Source organism: Hypanus sabinus, chromosome 30 (assembly GCF_030144855.1).
Source record: "Hypanus sabinus isolate sHypSab1 chromosome 30, sHypSab1.hap1, whole genome shotgun sequence".
Lineage (NCBI taxonomy): Eukaryota > Metazoa > Chordata > Chondrichthyes > Myliobatiformes > Dasyatidae > Hypanus > Hypanus sabinus.
In genome coordinates, this window is record NC_082735.1 from 11,154,782 (window position 1) to 11,177,200 (window position 22,419).

General features: G+C 40.8%; 1 protein-coding gene across 3 annotated transcripts in view; it reads left to right on the top strand.

Moving 5' to 3' along the window:
- inpp5b (inositol polyphosphate-5-phosphatase B) overlaps positions 1–22,419 on the top strand; it is a 194,884-nt gene that overhangs the window by 15,301 nt on the left and 157,164 nt on the right. For 2 of the 3 annotated variants that reach the window (XM_059954331.1, XM_059954328.1), the window contains one exon: positions 12,228–12,338. In XM_059954331.1, coding sequence (XP_059810314.1) covers positions 12,228–12,338 — 111 coding nt within the window. Of the gene's footprint in view, positions 1–12,227; positions 12,339–22,419 lie in introns of those variants that run through there. The other variant, XM_059954329.1, reaches the window with a different exon arrangement.

Genomic DNA, 22,419 nt, shown 5'->3' on the forward strand with positions numbered 1-22,419 from the left:
AAAGCTACAAATCCCCACCAGGTGGCAAGAGTAGGCCATTATTAATACCACCAATACAAGCAGATTCAGGCCAAATTAGTGAGATTTTCTCTCCTTTGCCCTAATTAATATTGGCTATTGATATAGCAGGACTGGGGATCCAGTATTGTCAGTGTTGGGAGGGGGGATCCAATTTATCCTCACGGAATAATTTAATAGCACATCTCACAATTTAGATCATAAGATATAAGAACAGAATTAGGCTATTTGGCCCTTTGTCATGGCCAATTCTGTTATTTCATCATGGCTGGTCCAACTTTCCTCTCGGCCCGAATCTTTTGCCTTCTCCCTCCCCCTCTCCCCCCAGTATCCGTCTATTTCTGCCTTAAATATACATTAAGACTTGGCCTCCACAGCCGCCTGTGGCAAAGAATTCCACAGATTCACCACTCTTTGGCTAAAGAAATTCTTCCCCACCACCATTTTAAAAGAACGTCCCTCTATTCTGAAACTGTCTTCTGGCCTTAGACACTTCCGCCATAGGAAACATTCTCTCCATGAATACTCTAAAGAGGCCTTTCACCATTTGATGGGTTAAAATGAAGTCACCCTTCACTCTTCGAATTCCAATGAATACAGGCCCAGAGCCATCAAACGCTCTTCGTATGATAAGCCATTCAATCGTGGGATCATTTTCATGAACCATTGGAGTACAGCCAGGGCGTCACGTACAGTACATCCGCCTGAAAGCTAGCCAGGAAAGGCTGTCTGCTCTTGGCATCAGGACAACATTTGATCAACCATGGCGTAAAGGAGTTCTAGCTGAATATGAATGCGGTGAGAATTGGAGAAAAGTGCTCCTCTGGTTGGGGTCATGCCAAGCAAAGGAATATGGATACAAAGGAAGATGAGTGATTATTGTGTCCAGGACAAAGAAGTAGGCAGAAAAAAATCAATGCAGACACTACCCATCCAGCAAACTGCATCTTTTCTGAAACTCTTTTCTGGAATGTGCCTGGCTATTAAAACAAAAATCATGTCATCTTTAAAGTTTCTTTCCGCAGGCAGTTAATCTATTCGGCCACTCTAATTAGCCCATGCCATTTCCCCATCCATTTATTACCCCCCCCACAGTGTACTTTCAACTGCATTATAATGCTGTTTACATTGTAAAAACCTGCTCATATTTATGCATATTTTATTACATATCTGTACTCAAACCTCTAACTTTTTATTTTTACGTAATCCTTAATTCTTTATAATTGTTGCATTGTGTTGTATTTTGTTGCATGTCATGGTCTAATTCCTAATACATGTCAATGTATATGGACAATAAAGTTGATCCTGAATCCTTGTTGAAGGCTATTCATCTCTGTGCCAGGGCATTGCTGCTGGAGTTCCTCAAGACATTGTTCTGGTCACAGCCATCCCTTTGCGTCATTAACAGTCTCCCTCTGATGATGAATCCTGAAGGGAGGTGTTTACTAATTGCAGGGCTCAGTTCCATTTACAATTTCTTAAGTGTGATGCTGACCTGGCTCTCAAGGAACTGTATGAGACCCTGGAGGGAGTCAGCAGGAGATGCTCATGGTGTGAGCACTGTTTCAGATACTCACTCCATAACCTTTACTTTTTTTTTAACCTATGATCACCCTTATTTAACTTATTTTTACCTACACCAAAAGATTCTTGCTACTTTCTTGGACTTATCTTTAAGAGTTTATTGTGAATTTTTGAGGAAATGAATACAGAAATGGCTCTTAGATCTAAAGGGCGAGAACCTGGGAAGAATCCTAATGGTAACGGGAAGAAAAAGCAGACCGATCCTAAGCGTACTGAATTGACTTATGAAATGTTATTGGAGGTTTTAAATCAAAAATTTGAAGAACAACGACAAATTTTTAAACAAGATATAAGGGCTTTTCAAGATTATATGGATAAGACAGATTCAGTAGTTAACCAGCAGCAAGTTCTAATCGCAACTCTGCAAGAGGATGCTCGGAAGCGAGACTTGATAATTAAAAAATTGCAGCAGGCCTTACTTTCGATGATTAAACAGGTGGAAACACTTAAAGCCAAGAGTGTCGACTTTGAGAATCGGTCCAGAAGACAGAACCTACGCATACTTGGTCTCCCGGAAGGTATTGAAGAAGAGGACCCCACAAAGTACTTCCCTCAACTTTTAAAGGATGCGTTCCCTTCTGTATTCCCAGACAGTCCTCCGTTACTTGATAGCGCTCACAGAATTATGCGTCGATCACCGAGTGCTTCAGCTAAACCACCGGTTGTAATTGTCTGATTTCATTATGTGCATGTTAAAGAGCAACTTATTCGTGTGTCTCGACGTGTAGGGATGGTCAAATTTCAAGAACGCAATTTTTGATTAGTAGTAGTCCAAAAGTAATGAAGGCAAGACTTCTTTTTAAACCTCTGATGTCTGAGTGTTATGAGAAAAATCTAAAACCTGCACTCTTATACCCTGCGAAGCTCAGAATCTCACCTCCGAATGCTCCACGTTGTGTTTTTCTTTCTACATCTGAAGCAAGAAGCTTTCTGAAGGAGAACTTCCCTACTGCTATGGATTCTCACTTCAAATAAATGAGTGATTTTGATCATGCAAGATGGTTTTTATTTCCAAAACCAGATTTTGTTTCTGGCTATTGGTGTAGGTTTACTCTATATTTTATACTGTAGTTAAAGTTTTTTTTGACATACTAATCTTTTTATTTTACTTACTTCAACCACTGTACTTTATCTTTGGTTATTATTATTAATCCTTCGAAGGTGAATTTTTAATCCTTCGAAGGTGAATTTTTTTTTTACTAAGATGGCAGTTTTTTCTCGAAAATATTTTTGGCTTTTTAATTATTTCGCTTTTTTCTCTCGTCTTCTTCCTATAATGCATCTCTTATCACTTTTTAAATTTTTTTGGTTTGTTTGGGTTTTAACCTGATTTATAAGTTACTAGTGATTATATTCTCTTTGTTTTTTTTACTACCAATTATATTAAGAAGTTTGGTTTTAGTACAGTGATTATAATTTCTTTAGAGTTTGGGTGGATTTTTTTTATCCTTTATATACAGAGATGTCTTCTGCTGATATGGGGTAGATTTAGTTTCATCTTTCCCTTTTCCTGGCCTATCCTTGGCTGAGGTGGTCTTTTTTTTCCTCTTGGGTGGGGGGTGGGAGGTCTTTTTCTAAATCTTATGTTTCTTATATCAGTTTTTTTCAGTTTTCTCATTTGGGCTGATTTTGAACTACAAAAATGTCCGCGATGTTGTCACTTCCGGGTCTGCTCCTTATTTTTGTTCCTCTTCCGGGTGCATGAGTTCATAATTTGGTTAACCCTTTATATACCAAAGGGTTGATTTCAGAAATATGGCTCAGACCATTAATTTTGTCTCTTGGAATACTAATGGCTTAAACCATCCGGTTAAACGGAAAAAGATTTTCAAAGTATTCCAAAGACTTAATGCTCATATTACTTTTGTACAAGAAACTCATGTGAGAAAAGAGGAGAATTATCGCTTTTTTAGGTTTTGGAGGGGTCAACAGTATCATTCGAATTCGAATGCCAAAGTAAAGGGAGTTTCAATTTTTATTGACTCCTCTATTGCATTTGTCCAACATGATATCTTTTTGGATCTGAATGTTAGATTTTTCTTAATTACTGGCTTACTTTTTAACAAAAAGTAATGTTTATGCTCCAAATGTGGATTGTCCTGATTTTTTTAAGTCCTTATTTACTTCTCTACCTAATCTAAATGATTATAAGTTAATAATGGGTGGTGGATTTAATTGTTGTTTAAATCCTTTGTTGGACAAATCTATATCTACTCAGACTTCACCTAATAAGTCGGCCTCTTGTATTAACTCTTTTTTGACTGATAATGGAATTTTTGATATTTGGAGATTTCGGCATTCTAAGGACAAAGAATTCTCACATGTTTATCATTCCTACTCGAGAATTGATTTTTTTTATTGGTTGTAATTATGATATTATAGCCATCTCTGACCATGCTCCATTAAAATTTTCTATTAAATTAGAAGCTTCTAATGCTAGACAATGGCGATTTGATTCTACCTTACTGCAAGATCCGGATTTTATTAAATTTATGAAGGAACAGATCGATTTCTTCTTTTCAACTAATTCCATGGATGATATTTCTTGCGGAACACTTTGGGACACTTTTAAAGCATATATACATGGACAGATTATCTCTTACTCTGTTGGTCTGAGAAAACGCATTAAGAAGGAAACTCTTTTATTGGTTGATAAAATTAAAGAGATTGACAAGAAATATTCGATCAATCCTAGTAAGGAGCTTTACAAACAAAGGGTTGAACTTCAAACGGAACATAGTTTATTACTTACATCTTCGATTGAAAATCAACTGATGAAAACCAGATCTGATCTTTATATACATAGTGATAAATCGGGTAAACTGTTAGCTAGTCAATTGAAGAATGCTTTGGTTAAACGTCAAATTACTAAGATCTGTCAACAGAATGGGGTTTTGACAGTTAACCATGATGAGATAAATAAATCATTTCAAGATTTTTATACCTCCCTGTATCATTCTGAATTCTCTCATGATCGTAATACCATGTGTGATTTTCTTGGGAAATTGAATTTTCCAAAATTATCATCAGATGATCTTTCAATATTAGAAACTCCTATTACGGATGCAAAAATTAAAGGGGTTATTTCCTCCATGAATTCTGGGAAAGCACCAGGTCCAGATGGATATACAGTAGAATTTTTTAAATGTTTTTCTGCTACTCTTTCTCCTTGGTTATGCAGGGTTTTTGAAGAAGCAATTAGATTGAGCAATTTGCCACCACCTTTTTATAGAGCTTCCATTTCTTTAATATTGAAGAAAGATAAAGACCCTACTGACTGCGCATCCTATAGACCATTATCTTTATTGAATGTAGATTCCAAGATCTTTTCCAAGTTACTGGCATCCAGGTTGGAGAAGGTATTACCCCAAATTATTTCGGAAGATCAAACCGGTTTTATTAAAAATCGCTATTCTTTTTTCAATGTTAGGAGATTATTGAATATTGTTTATACTCCTTCACATAGAACTTCAGAATGTGTTATTTCATAAGATGCGGAGAAAGCATTTGATAGAGTTGAATGGCCATACTTATTTAATGTGATGGAGAAGTTTAATTTCAGTCTGACATTCATTTCCTGGATTAAACTGATATATCATACTCCAGTAGCCTTGGTGCTTACTAACAATCAAAGAACTCCCTTTTTTCATTTATTTCGGGGCACTAGACAAGGCTGTCCTCTTAGTCCATTATTATTTGATATTGCTTTAGAACCCTTGGCAATTGCTATCAGAGAATCACAGAATATTTTTGGCATTACTAGTGGGATGGATATACATAAGTTATCATTATACGCAGATGATTTATTATTATTTATTTCAGATCCTGAGAAATCCATTCCTGCAGTTTTATCATTGTTGGCTCAATTTAGTGATTTTTCCGGGTATAAATTAAATCTTAATAAGAGTGGATTGTTTCCTTTAAATGGACAGGTTCCAATTTATAGAAATTTACCTTTTAAATTAGTTAATGACTCTTTTATTTACTTAGCGATTAAAATCACAAAAAACTATAGAGACTTATTTAAGGTTAATTTTTTACCCCTAATCGATCAGATTAAATGTTTGTTTACTAAGTGGTCAGCACTATCTTTATCTCTGATAGGTCGGATTAATGCTATTAAGATGGTTATTTTACCCAAGTTTTTATATATATTTCAAGCGGTACCAATTTTCATTCCGAAATCTTTTTTTGCTAATGTTGATTCAAAAATTTCCTCATATATATGGCAGAATAAAAATCCTAGGTTAGGTAAAATTTATTTACAGAAGGCAAGGAAGGAAGGTGGATTGGCATTGCCTAATTTTAGATTTTATTATTGGGCAGTTAATATCCGATATTTGATATGTTGGTTAAGGGATTGGGATATATCTTTTAGCCCTCATTGGGTGAACCTGGAAATTAAATCTGTACAAGGATTTGCATTGGGTTCTATTTTAGGGACTTCTCTTCCCTTTGCTCTTTCCAAATTGCCGAAACGAATTGACAACCCGATAGTTAAACATACTTTACGTATATGGTTTCAATTTCGGAAATTTTTTGGGTTGACTCAGTTTGTTTTAAATATTCCTATTGTATCCAATTGCTTTTTTTTTATCCTTCTATTATAGACCAAGCTTATTCAGCTTGGAAGACTAAAGGATTACTATGATTTTCCAATTTATTTTTGGATAATTGTTTTATGTCTTTTGAGCAATTATCTAATAAATATAATTTGCCTAGATTTCATTTTTTTTTAGATATTTACAGATTAGGAATTTCTTAAATACTATACTGCCTACTTTTCCAAATTTTGTGTCTTCAGGTATTTTGGAGAATTTGTTTGAACTAAGCCCTTTTCAGAAAGGGCTAATATCAAAACTTTACAATATAATTATGAAGATACGTTCAGAGCCCTTTATAAAGACTAAAAATGATTGGGAAAGAGAACTTAACCTTACTATCCCTATTGAGAATTGGGATAAAATCCTTCAATTAGTTAATACATCATCTATATGTGCTAAACATTCATTAATACAGTTTAAAGTTGTGCACAGGGCTCATATGTCCAAGGATAAATTGGCTCATTTTTATTCCTATATAAATCCTATTTGTGATAGATGTCAGTCTGAGATAGCGTCTTTAACTCATATGTTCTGGTCGTGTCCGCTTTTGAAAAAATATTGGAAAGATATTTTTGATATTATTTCTGCGGTATTGAACATTGATTTACAACCTCATCCTATTACTGCAATTTTTGGTTTACCAGTGATGGACTCAATCCACTTATCATCTTCTGCTTGTCGAATGATTGCATTTCTTGCACTAATGGCTAGAAGATCTATTTTGTTGAATTGGAAAGAAATTAATCCTCCTACTGTATTTCATTGGTTTTCTCAAACTATGTTATGTCTAAATTTAGAAAAAATTAGAAGTGGTGTATTTGATACTTCTATTAAATTTGAAAAGATATGGAGACCATTTATTCAATATTTTCATATGATGTAATATGACCCTGTTCCAAGCCTATTTGATTTTCCAGTTTCGATTTTATATATGTTGAGAGGATCGGAGTTGACGACACTGATGATTTTGTATTTTTCTGAGATATTATAAACAGCCCTTTTTTTCCTTTTTCCATTTTTTCTTTTTCTTTTTTTTGTTTTTTTTCCTTATTAGTTACTAGATTATTAGATTAGTTTTTTTGCATAATTTTTTTTCTATTTTCTTTTTTCTATTTTTTTATTATATAGTATGATATACCTAGGTTTGCCTTGTTTATTTGTAAATTGTATCATCCATGATTTGGGAATACTCATTTATACTGTAACCATTGCTTATGTATTCTTTCATGTTCAGTTGAAATGTGTATGTTTGTAATCCCATTATCTATGTATCAATTTTATTTTGTTGATATTAATAACAATAATAAAAAGATTGAAAAAGAAAAAGAGACCCTGGAGTCTGCAGACCCAGACGCTGCCTTCATTGTCGCCGGTAACTTTAATAGAGTGTCACTGTCTAAAGTCTCTTCGAAGTTTTGTCAACACATCCAGGTGAGCTCACGGGGCGATAGCTTACTCGACCACTACTCTCCACTTCTGCAATACTTACAGAGCGCTCCTCAGCCCGCCGTTAGGAAAATCAGATCACTCCTCTGTCTTGCTGCTGCTGAGGTACAGGCAGAAGCTGAAACAAGAGGCGCCCATAGATAAAACCATCCGCTGTTGGTCCGACCAGTCGGTGCCCTTGTGACGGGACTGCTGTGATGACGTCCGCTGGAATGTCTTTCATGATGAGGATGTCTCCGAGTTCATGGACGGGGTCATGAGTTTCATCTGGAAGTGTATCAAGGATGTTGTCCCCCTGAAATCAGTCAGGGTCTATCCAAACCAGAAACCCTGGAGCAACAGTTCCATGCGAGCAGCACTAACTGCGCAACACAGCCTACTGTACATTACTGGTGACCAACGGGAACTCAGGAAATGCAGCTACGATCTACGCAATATCGTCAAGGCAGTGAAACAATACAGGGACAAGATCCAGACACAGTTCTCTTCCAACAACGCACGCAGCTTATGGCAAGGTCTGCAGACTTCAAAGCTAAATGCAGTGGTGTTTCCAAAGTCACTGCCTCTCTCCCAAATGAGCTAAATCCTTTTTATGCTCGGTTCAACGTTGCCAACGCTCAGCCCCTGAGGAGAGCCGCTGATGAGACCTACACCTTGGTTATCTCTGAGGCTGAATTATGCAGGTGTTTCAGGCGAGTGGACAGTCACAAGGCTGCAGGACCGGACGGATACTCGGAGTGTGCACGGCATAACTGACAGGTGTGCTTACAGACACTCTTAATCTCTCCCTCTCCCAATGTAGAGTGCCTTCCTGCTTCAAAACATCCACCATTGTTCCTGTACCCAAAAAATGATCGAGGTAACATGTCTGAATGACTGGTGTCCTGTCGCATTCACCTCAATAATAAGCAAATGCTTTCAGAGGCTGGTCAAGGACTACATCTGCAGCTTGCTACCACCCACACAATTCACCTACCAACACAGTGGATCAACAGCCACAGCTCTACACACCATCCTTGCGTATCTGGAGAAGAAGGGTGCTTATGTGAGAATGCTTTCTTGGACTACATTCAACACCATAATTCCCAGCAGGCTTGACAAGAAGCTCAGAGACCTCGGCCTTCACCCTGCCTTGTGCAGCTGGATCCTGGACTTACTGTCAGATCGCTGGCAGGTGTTAAGAGTGGGCTCCCTCACGCCTTGTCCTTTGACCCTCAACACAGGTGTCTCCCAGGGCTGTGTCCTAAGCCCCCTCCTTTACTCCCTGTATACCTGTGGTGAACTACATATACCTGTCTGGACACGCCCCCCCCCAGCTGACTGCTCCTGTGGCCCCTCCCACAGACCCCTGTATAAAGGCGATTGTGGCCTGAGCCCGGCCTCTCAGACTCCAGGATGTAGCATGGTGGTCAATTGCTGCTTGTTCTTTCTTCCAGTCAATAAAAGCCGATATCTCGCCTCACGTCTCAGAGAGTTATTGATGGTGCATCAATACCTATGACTGTTTCACCACCCAGACAGTTGAGGAAGTTTGGTATGGGCCCCCAAATCCTAAGAACTTTCTACAGGGGAACAATTGAGAGCATCCTGACTGGCTGCATTACTACCTGGTGTGGGAGCTGTACTTCCCTCAACTGAAAGACTCTGCAGAGAGCGGTGTGGACAGTCCAGCGCTTCTGTAGATGTCATCTTCCCACTATTCAGGACACTTATGAAGATGGGTGTGTAAAAGGGCCCAAAGGATCATTGGGGACCTGAGTCATCCCAACCACAAACTGCTGCCATCTGGGAAGTGGTACCGCAGCATAAAAGCCAGGACCAACAGGCTCCAGGACAGCTTCTTCCACCAGGCCGTCAGACTGATTAATTCATGCTGATACAACTATATTTCTATGTTATATCGACTGCCTTTTGTACATACTATTTATTACAAATTGCTATATTCCACATTGCACAGTTAGACGGAGACATAATGTAAAGATTTTTACTCTTCACATACATCAAGGATGTAAGTAATAAAGTCAATTCAATTCAAATTAAAGCAGTCCAGAGCAGCCATAAGGAAACGTGTAAATCATTCAGACTTGGTCTGAAGCTGGCAAGAAACATTGAAATTTAGGCAATGATTATCTCCAGCTGGACAATGTCAAAACAGCATGCACAACACGCTGGAGGAACTCAGCAGGTCGGGCAGCGTCCATGGAAATGAGCAGTCAACGTTTCAGGCTGAGTCCCTTCGTCAATGTCAAAACAGTGGCAAATGACATTAAACAACATTATCGTGCCTGAATTGCAATTTCCACCCTTTGACTTGCTTTATCAGTATCTTGCATGTCACTATTGATGAAACAATTACCTAGAACAGAGAGATAAATTGTGCAAGATCAAAGCAGGTCAAAGATGGTTTATTATGTGGGAGGTGACTCAGCTCATCACTCCCCAACGCCCTTCCATCTTTTTCAAACTCAAAAGCACCAGGTCAAAGTAAGCCACCTTTCCACCTGGCATCTCATCTTCTACATCTTTAAAGTTCACTGTCCCAATTTCTGCTACATGTGTGTAATATCTATAAAATGCACCAGAAAATTCCCAAGGATTTTCAAAAGCAGAGTCGAAACACCATGTTGAATGTCATTGGCATCAGGTGGATGAAAACACTGCCCCTTCAAATTTCTCTTCAAGTTGCACACTAACCTGACGCATTTTCTTCATTGTTTGGCCAGATTGCTGGAATTCCCTTCTAAACACAACACTTAGTTTGGGATGGTCCAAGAAAGCAAATTGTCACAATGATCGGAAAAGATCAATGAAAGTTTAAAAGGGTGGGAACTTGTATTGCATTACAGTCTTACTCTAGCACACGTGCAAAAAAAAAAGTATTTTTTCATTAATCGCCTCTGTGATGCTTCTAAAGTTTTCTTTACATTTATAAACAAAAATTTAAAGGCAATGGCAAAGGTTATTGTATGCACCAGTTTGGAGCAATATTCTCATAGCTATAATTAAAGTTTATTCTCTGGGTATGATTTAGTGATTAAAATCATATTTAATTGCCTGCCCTGGTTAACCTGGGAAGAAGATAGTGTCATTTTTAATATTTTGAACCTACCTGATTGGTTTGTTGAGTTTGATATTTTGGGATTTCTTTTCACTTTAAGTTTATCCTTGCCTTCATTTGAACCTTTTTATTTGTGAATTTATAAAATTGCTTGCTATGCAACATTCTAAGTTTGCTCAGAATTCCTTTAAGAACATACTTGTTCTAGAATGGAAGCTTACTGTTAATACTCAAATGGTTGCAGGACTAAATTATGACTAACCTACTGCCAGCCTGTATGTTGTAATATATATTTGTGCCAGTTTGTGCTTTGAGTCAGTGGTAACAGCATTTGTATAATTGGCACTTATTTTTATGGATTTCTTCAATGCTTATGCCACCGGGTGTCAGTATACCCACAATATTAATTGCATAACTGAATCCTTGCAATTTAATGGCTGGAGATCTAATGATGCTAAGAATAGTTTTTGATTACATTCATAATTTCTGTTGTGAGTACATGCTTATATGATATTCTGAATGAATTTGCAAGAAGATGGGGAAAAAAGCATTTAAACTGTGTATGCGGGTGGGAGGGCAGAACAGGGGCTGGTTTGGCTGTTCTGTGTCATTTGGTAGCTTCTGTTTTGCTGTGTTCTGTGTTGTTCTGCTGGGCATGGCGGACATGCTGTTTTGATGCTGGAATGCGTGGCAATTGTTATGGCTGTCCCTAGCACACCCTTGGGTGTGTTGACTTAACGTCAATGGCACAATTCACTGTATGTTTTGATGCATATGTGATATATAAATCTGAATCCTAATATTCATTTGCGATCCCTCCCTTTCTAGTGACAGAGAGAGAGCCTGTTGAGATACTGAAGTGTTAGGATGAATTTGAGATTGTGGTCCCTGGAGGCTTGCTATTGGATGGTGGGGAGGGGGGGCGGTGCTGATGCTTTTTGCTGGGACAAGTGGGAGGGGGAGAGGGAGGGGTGATACTTTGCTGCTGTTTGTACATGGGAATAGGGCTTTGGGGCTCTAATGGTTTTCTGCCATTTGTTCGTTGGGGTTTTTTTTCTCTGTTTCATGGATGTCTGTGAAGAGTAAGGATTTCACGTTGTATACTGAATACATTCTCTAACATTAAATTGAACCAACCATCTTATACTGTATAGCTTCAGTGCAAAACCCATTTAGCTTCCTTACCTAAGAGAAAGCTGGCTTAACAAATTAATTTTTTATCCAGATGGCCAAGTGCAAATGTAAATCAATTTCTCCTGCTTATAGGGCTGCACGGTGCAAAAAGCAGGTCTGTTGTGACCTTTTGCTATTGGACGTGCTCTCTTTTACATTGTAGGCTCACCTAAATGCAAAGCTAAAGCACTTCCGTTTCGTAATATGATGCAAGCTCTAAGCACGTGACATGCAATTGGTCTGATAGTAGATATAGTTTGTAGTTTTGTGGTTTGGCTGCATATAGGTAAAATTCTACAGATGCTGAAAGGACTAAGCAAAGCAGTGTCATTCCAAATCCACAGGTTCTGACACGACTGTCAAAATAACATCCAGAGATGTTGCTCAAGCCTTTCAACTGCCATTTGGCTCACAGTCTAGGATTTTCCTACAGGAAATCAACAGGGCACGTGGAGGTAAGAAATGTTTCTTTGCTTCCATGTGGTAATATTCTGTGTGAGCCTCAAACATTCTGAAATATGACATTAGATTCGGGGGCATTAGTGCTAGGAATTAGCATCAGGTGACTAAATGATGCCAAGTCATTAACCTGCCCCGGTTAGTGCGAGCAGCTAACTTTTGCCACGTGGTATTACCTGCAACCTTCCTGTGCCAGCATCCAGGGGCCCAAACACACCTGTAGCCGTTCACTATGAGCTTCAAGTTGGTGTACTGAATTTGATACTCACGATATGCATTGAAGAAACCAGGCACCGTTTTGCAGAAAGCAGCCCCTCATTCTCACCTTAAACCCTCTTTTGCACTTTCATTCTAACTTCTGATTTGTTTTCTTATGCCGTTTCGATGAATCCCAAACTTTCTCAAGGAACTGCATCACGTCCTCTGCCACGACCCCCATACGTCAACACTGAATTCAACAATTTCAGATAACCAGCCTTTTCAGTTTATACTGGAGCTTGAAAGTTCTGATGACAAGTCGTCATCCAGTAAACATTTCTGCCTGTCTGCAAGTGCTCTCTGAGCTGACCCAGCATCCTTTTTTTATTTTAGATTTGTCAATTGCAGAGCTTTTTATACCTCTTACTTTCTCTTTTAATCGCCTTCCTATTTACGATTCCTCCGGTTAGGTTATTTGTAGTTAGTAGGTAGTACTAGTGAGATCACTTAAAGTTGAGTATGATGTTCTCTAAGGGGTGGGTCTTCAGCTGGCTGTAGAGGCTGATCCAGGATCCACATACTCCTTAATGAGGATTGCCTTTCTGTGACTCTGATGTTGGGAGGCTGACGTGCAAGCAGCCACCACATGGTCCGGGACAGATCAGGGCTAGGGTCCAATGGCATGGGATAAAAGACAAAGGGAGACCCCTCTTCTGCAGCCTTCCTCCACCTACGCTGTTATGGTGATGTGTCATCATCTTCTTCCACCAGCTCTAGTCTTGGGTGGTCCCTCTTTGTTTGGAACCTCCCCATGACCGACCCTACTCAGAGCTAAGCAGTTGACAAGCTGTCAGCATCCCCCCTCATTTACATTAGACCATAAGACTATGAGACATAGGAGCAGATTTAGGCCACTTGGCCCATTGAGTCTGATCGGCCAATCCTTCATGGCTGAATTATTATTCCTCTCAAACCCATTCTATTGCCTTCTTCCCATAACCTTTAACACCTTTACTAGCCAAGAACCTATCAACCTCCACATTAAATATACCCAGTGACTTTTCCTGAGGCAATGAATTCCTCAGATTCACCACCTTCTGGCTAAAGATATTCCTCCTGACCATTCTAATGGGATGTATTCTGAGAATGCACCCTTTGATGGTAGACTCCCCCCACCACAGGAAACAATCTCTCTGTGTACACCATCTCTCGGCTCCAACTAATTCTGTTCACCCAATTGGTCATGCATGCACATTCGAATATCACTGCTCAAAGATGGAAAAAGGAAGGCAGCAAATGTGGTATCCAAACACGAGGAAATCTGCAGATGTTGGAAATTCAAGCAACACACACAAAATGCTGGTGGAACGCAGCAGGCCAGGCAGCATCTATAGGAAGAAGCACTGTCAACGTCGACAGTGCTTCTCCCTATAAATGTGATATCCAATTTAATTTAAACTGAAAGCAAATGGAAATTAAATGTGGGGGCTTTCTCGTCCACAGGCTATAACAAGTGTGATAGCATGCGGTGACATAAAAATGTCAGCATTTTTCAGGGAATGCAATCCCACGCACGGGTGTGGTAAAATAATTAATATTATTCAGTCTTTCTGGTCTGTGCCCTTGCACAGAAGTTCCCCTTGTTTCCTCCATCATGTACCTTCTCTAAAAAAAAGCTTATTTTCTACTTCCGGTGAAAGATCAACTTGAACCATTAATTTCATGTATTCCTTCCAATGATGCTTTGTGACCAACCGTGCATTTCCTGCACTTCTATTTATATTGCAGCCACCAACAGTTTAAATTTCAGGTCGCCACTGTTAAGCATGAAGTAAATTTAAGTTCCTGTCTAGACTGGATTTCAGTACCTGTGAATACAACGGGGTATGGGAAACACAGTGGGAAATTATTAAACCTAGCAGCTGCCAAGTGACCCCGAGTCATATCAAATGCCATCATGAACTGCTGTGATGTTGAACTCATCCCGGGGTTGTAAAAGCCTGACTTTTGGAGGTTTGGCAATACCCGATCGAACTGCCATCAAATATACAATTGCCACAACAAATCTCTTTGTATGCCTACGTGAGAAAAGTCCTTTCTTAGCAATCTGTTAGACTGGCTCTCATTTGCTCTTGAGGCTGGAATTGCATTCCTTGACCGGAGGCCACAAAGTTAATCTCCAATTGCATTCAGTCTAAACTAAATTGGATACCAGTGTTTGCTGGATTGTTTTTGCCACCTTTACCAGCGATATTTGAATGTGTATGCATGAGCAATTGGGTGAATAGGATGGGTTGCGGCCATGCTAAATTACTGATTAAAACTTGAACATGTACAAATGCCTTTGTCCAGAGAACTTGGAGTGAAGTCAGGAACTAATGAATTATAGGAGATGAAGCATTGGAAATGGGAAGGGAAATGTTGTTTACTGATGAGAGGTGATGTAATTTTAGCTTCTGGCTCCTTTCTTTTAAACATGGAGCATTGGCTGTCATAAACTGACTTATAGGTATTTTCGGTTGGCTCCTGATAGTTCTGGAGGTTCTTCAGAAGTCAGGAATGAGAGGCATAAAACTTGTTGCTTACTTGATGACACTTTTGTTAAGTGCTGTAGGACTGGAAAACAGACAAGGAAGAACAAAAGAAACAAGCAGTTGTGGTCATCTCAGACTAGCAATAACAAAAATTCCACTTGTGACAATAAACCAATAAAGTAGCCAGGTTCAAGTGGTGTGACACCTGTCATTGAAAGCTCAGAAGTTTCTGAAAAAATACATAGGCAACTGTGCTGTAATTATGGGAATATTCACTGAACAATTACATAATTATATAAAATATAAACAAGCATAGGAAGGTTAAACTGGAAGAAAAATAACAATTCCACACCTCAATCCAACAGAATAATAATATAGGCAATGCACACAAAATGCTGGCGAAACTCAGCAGGCCAGGCAGCATCTATGGAGAAGAGTAAACAATTGATGTATTGGGCCTTGACCCTTCTTCAGGACTGGGGATATAAAAAGAAGAGCAGTTAGAGCAAGAAGGTTGGGGGGGGGGGGAGAGAGGGGAGGAAGAAGTACAAGATGGTAGGTCCTGCTGAAGGGTCTTGGCCTGAAAAGTCAACTCGTACATTTTTCCATAGATGCTGCCTGGTCTGCTGAGTTCCTCCAGCATTTTGTGTATGTTGCAAGGTGGTAGGTAATAGGTGAAACTGGGAGGGGGGGGATGGGGTGAAGTCAAGAGCTGGGAAGTTGATTGGTGAAAGAGATAAAGGGCTGGAGGAGGGAGAATCAGATAGGAGGGAGTAGAAGATGATGGAAGAAAGAGAAGAGAGTGTATAGACAGAGGGCGTTGATGGACACGCAAGGTGATAGAGGGAAATAGGAATGGTGGGGGGGGGGGGGTGGGGACTGCAGACAGTTACCTAAGTTAGACAAATTGGTGTTCATTCTATCAGATTGGAGGCTACCTACCCAAAATATAAGGTGTTGCTCCTCCCAACCTGAGTGTGGCCTCATCACGACAGAATGGGTGAACGGATTTGCTTTGTTCACACTGAAGTTGGCTGTATTTTCATATTCCTGTATCTTTTGAAGAGTGCAGAACACGGCCGTGATTTATACAGAGAAGTATCTAATGCTTGTGCAAGCATAATGCATACTGTTTAATCTTCCGTAACTTTGGGTAACAACACCAGCCGGGATTTCAATGGCTGGCCTTGTTGCTCCTGACTTAAGACTATGCAAGTGATTAAGTGTTTGTCGTCAGTGGAACAAGTGCATGGATGTCCAGACACAGTGGAAAAACTTATTTTCAGCAACAGCACAGGCACATAGTATTAGAGACATGACACTTACAAGATGAACATAAATTATACCCAAGTCATCTAACATTATGCAAGAAAGAACACAATCAGAACAGAGGAAAAGAAACAAGTTGATTGTACTGTTTAAGGAGTTGACGAAAATGTGGAAAGACTAAATGATAGGATTAACATTTAGTGGCTGCTTGAGAGTCGATGTGCATGTGATGACTGAAGGGCCTGTTCCACGTTGTATCTCTCCATGACTCCTGCTGTCATGATGGCAGGACTCATCTTCACTGGCCTGCCCTGCTCAACTCCAGAGATTCTCATTGGGGTCCCTTTCTCTTGTTGCCTCTCGACTCGAGGAAGTGCAGAAGTGCCGGTGGAAAAGAAACAAAAAAAAAGTTTGTTGTGTGATGGGGGGGGGTGGTGGGGAGGGTGGATAATGTTCATATGGAGTGAGTGGGGTAATGGAGAGGGAAAGAAGGAGCAGGGTTTTGAGGAGGAGATGAGAAGCTGTTTCTCTCTGAAACTCAAATGCATGCACGATATCTCTCTATGTCAATCTTCAGTTGTTTATGATTCCCTGCTCACTTTGTTTTTTTTTGTGTGTATAGTTCCAGGTGTGAAGGCTTACTGTACTTCCCCACTATGCCACAGTCAACAACCTTCTTCCCAAAAGTTGTACACCCTGTGCTGTTTGCACAGTTTTCATCCACTGGGGCGGAGAGCAGTTTGAGAAATGATGCAGGGGATTTTTCAGAAAGGTAGTTCCCACAAATGATGTCCCCCACACTGGGAGAGCAACTAGTGCAACGATCTGATGTACACTGGAATTTACAGCTCAGCTTTTGACTTGTAGGTACTTGCTCACACACGCACTGACGTTCCCAAGTCAGTCACTTCTGGAAATTTGATTCAACTTATGGCACCACTTTAGTGTAAGAAAATAATCTGTGTAATGTTGAAATATCATTGTTAAAGTCTGATGCTCAAAACAAATCTATTCATTTGTCTTGTTAGTTATGTAACTATATATTCTCTGCAAACATTTGATTTAATTACCTAATATAGCCCTGTCTAACTCATATCTTGAAACGTAGAAAACCTGCAGCATGAAACAGGCCCTTCGGCCCACAATGCTCTGCTGAACATGTACTTATTGGAACATGTCTACTGGAAAAAATATTGATTCAACATCCAGCTTCAAGGGTGTCCACACATTTGTATTTATCCTGAGTTTAATTGGTCTTCAGTGTGTTGGAGTTCTGATTATAGAAAAGATGATGCTATTATTAATGAAAATTCAGTTTGCAGGCAAAAATATGTAGTGAATGGAAGTGGTTCTACAGGGAATGTGATAATTGAAATAGATGTGTGAACTATATTCAAACTTTTTACCCTTCATGTACAGCCATATGTACTGTTCTATGTGAGGGATTGAATCTAAAATAGTATTAGGTTCTTTGAGGTGTTGTAGTTGTATGTATCAGATTCTTCTTGCATTGTTGCACGTGGTGACTGCTGTGCAGGTGTGATGATGTACAGGTGATATCAGATGATGTATGGTATGGTATAGAATTTCTATCAACTTGTCCATCTTCAGCTTGTAAACAATGATAGACAGATGCAGAAGCAGGACTTTAGCTGGACAGTTGAGGTTTTCTTCTACATTATTTAGAAAGAATCAGCATTACCTGGTCTGTTTCCATCTATCAAATGCTTCCATTCCAAAGAGGTACGGTTCGGGTTAGTGAGTTGTGGGCATGCTACATTGATGCCAGAAGTGTGGCGACACTTGTGGGCTGCCCAACATAATTCTCGCTGATTTGATGCAAATGACACATTTCACAGTATGTTTCGAAGTTTATGCGGCAAATAAATCTAATCTTTAATCTTCCATCTAATTTTTGAAACACTCTTTGTCTCAATACTTTAGTTTCAATTCCTGATCTAATTTCAACTGAACTATTTCCTCCAAATTGCTTTCAAGTTTCATTTTTCTCTTTTTCAGTTCAGACTCTCTCCAGCTCTTGCATACTTTAACATCAATTTCCTTTAAGCCCACTGACTTCACCTTGACTTTTCTGCCATCTGAGGTTCCTCTTTTATTTTTTTTCAGGAGTTCTCCTTCTGCCAACTATGCCACCACAAGCACTTTTTCCTCTTCCCTTTCTGTCTGTTACCCTATATTTAGATCTCAGTCAAATGCTACATTCTTTCCCAAAGTAAGTTGCTGTGCAGGAATACAAGTTGAAATGCTGAATGTTTTTGCCAATCCCTTGGTGGCGAGGTGGTCATTATCTTCCACAGATGGGGCAGGCAGGTAGAAAGTTAGCAAGGTGAAGTGCTCCTTCCACCACTTGACAGGGTCTCTTGATGCGTGGACTCGAGGTTCTCAATACTGTCCTGAATTCTCCTCTGAGTGGTTATCAGAATGACCTCCCAGGTCAGTGAAGATTCTTTTGATATCTTTACCTGTACACAAAGTGACCTCATGGCAGACCAGAGGGAGTCTGACGTTGGACATGCAAGTAATATAATCTGAGGGATGACAGTAAATTTAGTTCATTTATCTTCCCAGTGAGTTGGAAAATTTTGTGGAGACAGCATTGGCGGTGTCTTTCCAGTGCCTTGAGGTGTCTGCTATTGGCAGTCAGATTTGCAGGGAGGGAACATTGCTGCTTCTTCATAGGCCTTGAACTTCAAATGCTCATTACCTCATTATGCTGTTGCTTTGAAGGTCAATAGCTTCATCTACCTTTGCCAAGAACCACTCCTGAGATATGAGAAGTGATCCGCAGGGGTACGGAATGTGTCACAGGGCAGTGAGACACACTGTGGACACCTTTGTCTTGTGGGTGTTGAGTGCACAGCTGAGTGCACATGTTGATGATGGATGGCTTGGTTCTCGGCTTCAAAGCAAGCATGGACAGGAGCATCTTCTGGCAGGTTGACCACAGAGGTTTAAGCAGCTCATTCTGAAGTATAATGCTGCAGGCCTTTAAATTTGAAGATTAGCTCCACTCCCTAAAGAAATTTGTCAGAGGTTATGTGACGAGAGAGACTGAGAAAATAGTTGGGGCAATGATGCAGCTTTGTTTCACGCCACCCTAAATAGGGTTGTTGACCCTTTGGTTAAAATCATTCTGCATGTCATGAAGGAAGTATAATGTGATGAATTTCTACGGCAGCAGCATTTGTGGAGGGCATTCCATAGTTCCTCCCAACGCACACAAAATGCTACAGGAACTCAACAGGCTAGGCAGCATCTATGGAGGAGAATAAACAGTTGATGTTTCAGGCCAGAACTCTTCATGGGAGTTTGTAGTTACTCCTGACTGGCGGAGTTAAAAGCTTTAGTGAGATTGGGGGGGGGGGGGGGAAAGATGCATAGTTGCTGACACTCAGTTTTGGATTTGCAGTGTGGTGAAGATAATTTCTACGTGCAGGGAAACCTCTCTATCTGCTTTTCAACTCTTCCTTGCAATTAAAAGGAAACAATTATGTAAGAACTTGCAAGAGGGAAGTTCAGGAGAACCAACTTCTTTCTTGAGATACAGTATGGAATAGGTCTTTCCAGCCTTACGAGCCACACCACCCAACAACCCCTGATCATGGGGCAATTTACAATGACCATTTAACCTACCAGCCGGCACGTCTTCAGACTGCGGGAGGAAACCATAGCACCCAGAGGAAACCCACGCGGTCAAGGGAAGATCATACAAATTCCTTACAGTCAGTAGTGGGAATTGAACCTGGTTCGATGGTACCATAGAGTATTGCGCTAACCTCTATGCTATCATGCCACCCCTTGCCATAACGTGGGATCATGGCTTTGGGTATATTTTCCTGCCTGATCCCAAGAACTCCTTAATCTCTTACTTTTTTCAAAGGTGTATCTTTGTCAGCCCTGATTCGACATGCACAGCTCTCTGGATTAGAAAATTCCAAAGGTTCACAACCTTCTGTGAGAAGAAATTCCTCTCCGTCTTAGTTTCAAATGAGTGATCCTTTATCTGTGACTCTGCACTTTAGTCTTAGCTTCCTTTGTCAGAGAAAAACATTTTCAGCAAATCTGCTCTGCCAAGCCCCAAGTCTTGTTCTCCTAAGGCATGCCCAGTGCCTCCAGCCTCCCCTCACAAGACAACTCCTTCATTCTGCCCTGCTTCCAGTCCAAGTATTTCCTTTCTTAGCAGCCCACACAAAATGCTGGGGGACCTCAGCAGGCCAGGCAGCATCTGTGGAAAAGAGTAACGTTTTGTGCCAAGATCCTCCTTCAGGACTGGAAAAGAATGATGAGAAGTTAGAGAAAGCAGTTGGGGGGGGGGAGGGAGGAAAGAAGTACAAGGCGGTAGGTGATGGGTGAAGCCTGGAGAGAGGGGAGGGGATGAAGTAAGGAGCTAGGAAGTTAATTGGTGAAAGAGATAAAGGGGTGGAGGAGGGGGAATCTGATAGGAGTGAGTAAAAGACCATGGAAGAAAGGGAAGGGGGAAGGACCACCAGAGGAAGATGACGGGCAGGTAAGGAGATGAGGTTGAGAGAAGGAAACTGGAATGGGGGAATGGTGAAGGCATTTATGGGGTAAAAACCGATCTTCATGCCATCAGGTTGGTGGCTACCCAGATGGAATATAAGGTATTGCTCGTCCAACCTGAGTGTGGCCTCATCGTGACAGTAGAGGATGCTGTGGGCTGACATGTCGGAATGTGAAGTAGAATTGGGCGGCCACCGAGAGATCCCACTTTTTGTGGAGAATGGAGTGTAGGTGCTTGGCAAAGCAGACTCCCGATCTACATCAGGCCTCACTGATATAAAGGAGGACACACTAGGAGCAGCAGATACAGAATTCCAAAATGGTGGCACGACGCAGCTTGCAGCGGCCAGTCCGGAGCTGATATCTGTTATTTGTTATGCGGGGTGCCGTGCGCAATCCTAATCTGATGAAAAACGGATGTGGGAGCACGGAGGAACATCTGGAAATCTCCAGGAAGGCCCTCTTCATTGCTGCTGCTGCTGTGAGATCCGCGTCTCTGCTGAGAAGAACGGGCCCCCAGTCCTTGGGGTCGCGTTGCCAATGGCCGTTGGCGGGGGCGTCTTAATGCACTTGGCAGAGGATGGTGCTCGGGGAAGCTGTGCTGGAGGGGATGGTCGGAGGCTCAGAGGTTCGACGGACTTGGAGTCTGCTGCGGTCAGGGTGCTTTCACTGTGTGCTGTGTCTGCGAGGCTGAGTCGGGCAGTGCCTTGGAAGTCCATAGCTGGGGTATTCCCTTCTGCCGCCTGCGTGGGATGACGAGTCTATCGGGACCCTGAGGATTTGTGGAAACTGTGTGGTGGTTTCTTTCGAACTTACAGTCTTTTAACATCTTTGGACCATTTTTACTGTGCCCATTGTCTTTTTTTTAATCAATTATGGTATTGTTTGCACTGTTGTAACTATATGTTGTAACTATGTGGTTTTGTGTAGATCTTGTAGCTTTAGTTTTTGGTTTGTTGGGTGGTAGAGTTGCCCTCCTGACTTGGTGTGTCTGGTGGGTTTGGAGTTCCTTTCCGGAGGATGTGCTAAGATGGTAGCGCGATATTAATACACAGCAGCCTCTCCAGACTCTGTATTGGGGATTGCCAAAAGTTTTGTGAATTTTCTGGTGTAGTCTGTTTTGTCATGTGCTTTTGTGATATCATTCTGGAGGAACATTGTCTCATTTTTTAACTGCATTGCATTTGTGGTTTCTAAATGACAATAAGCTGAAACCGAACAGAACTGAGATGACCCCAACAGACTCACAGGTGAGGTGTGCCTAACCTGGAAGGACTGTGTGGGGCCCTGAATGGTGGTGAGGGAGGAGGTGTAGGGGCAGGTGTGGTACTTGTTGCGCTTGCAAGGATAAGTGCTAGGAGGGAGATCATTGAGGAGGGATGAATGGATACGGGAGTCATGTAGGGAGTAATCCCTGTGGAAAGAGGAGGGGAGGGAAAGATTGGGAGACCATCTGCAGATTTTCTCATTTTTGTTTCTCCTTTCTGAAATAAAGTGATCAAAGCTGGTAGAGGGTTTCAGCAGAAGCTTCAGT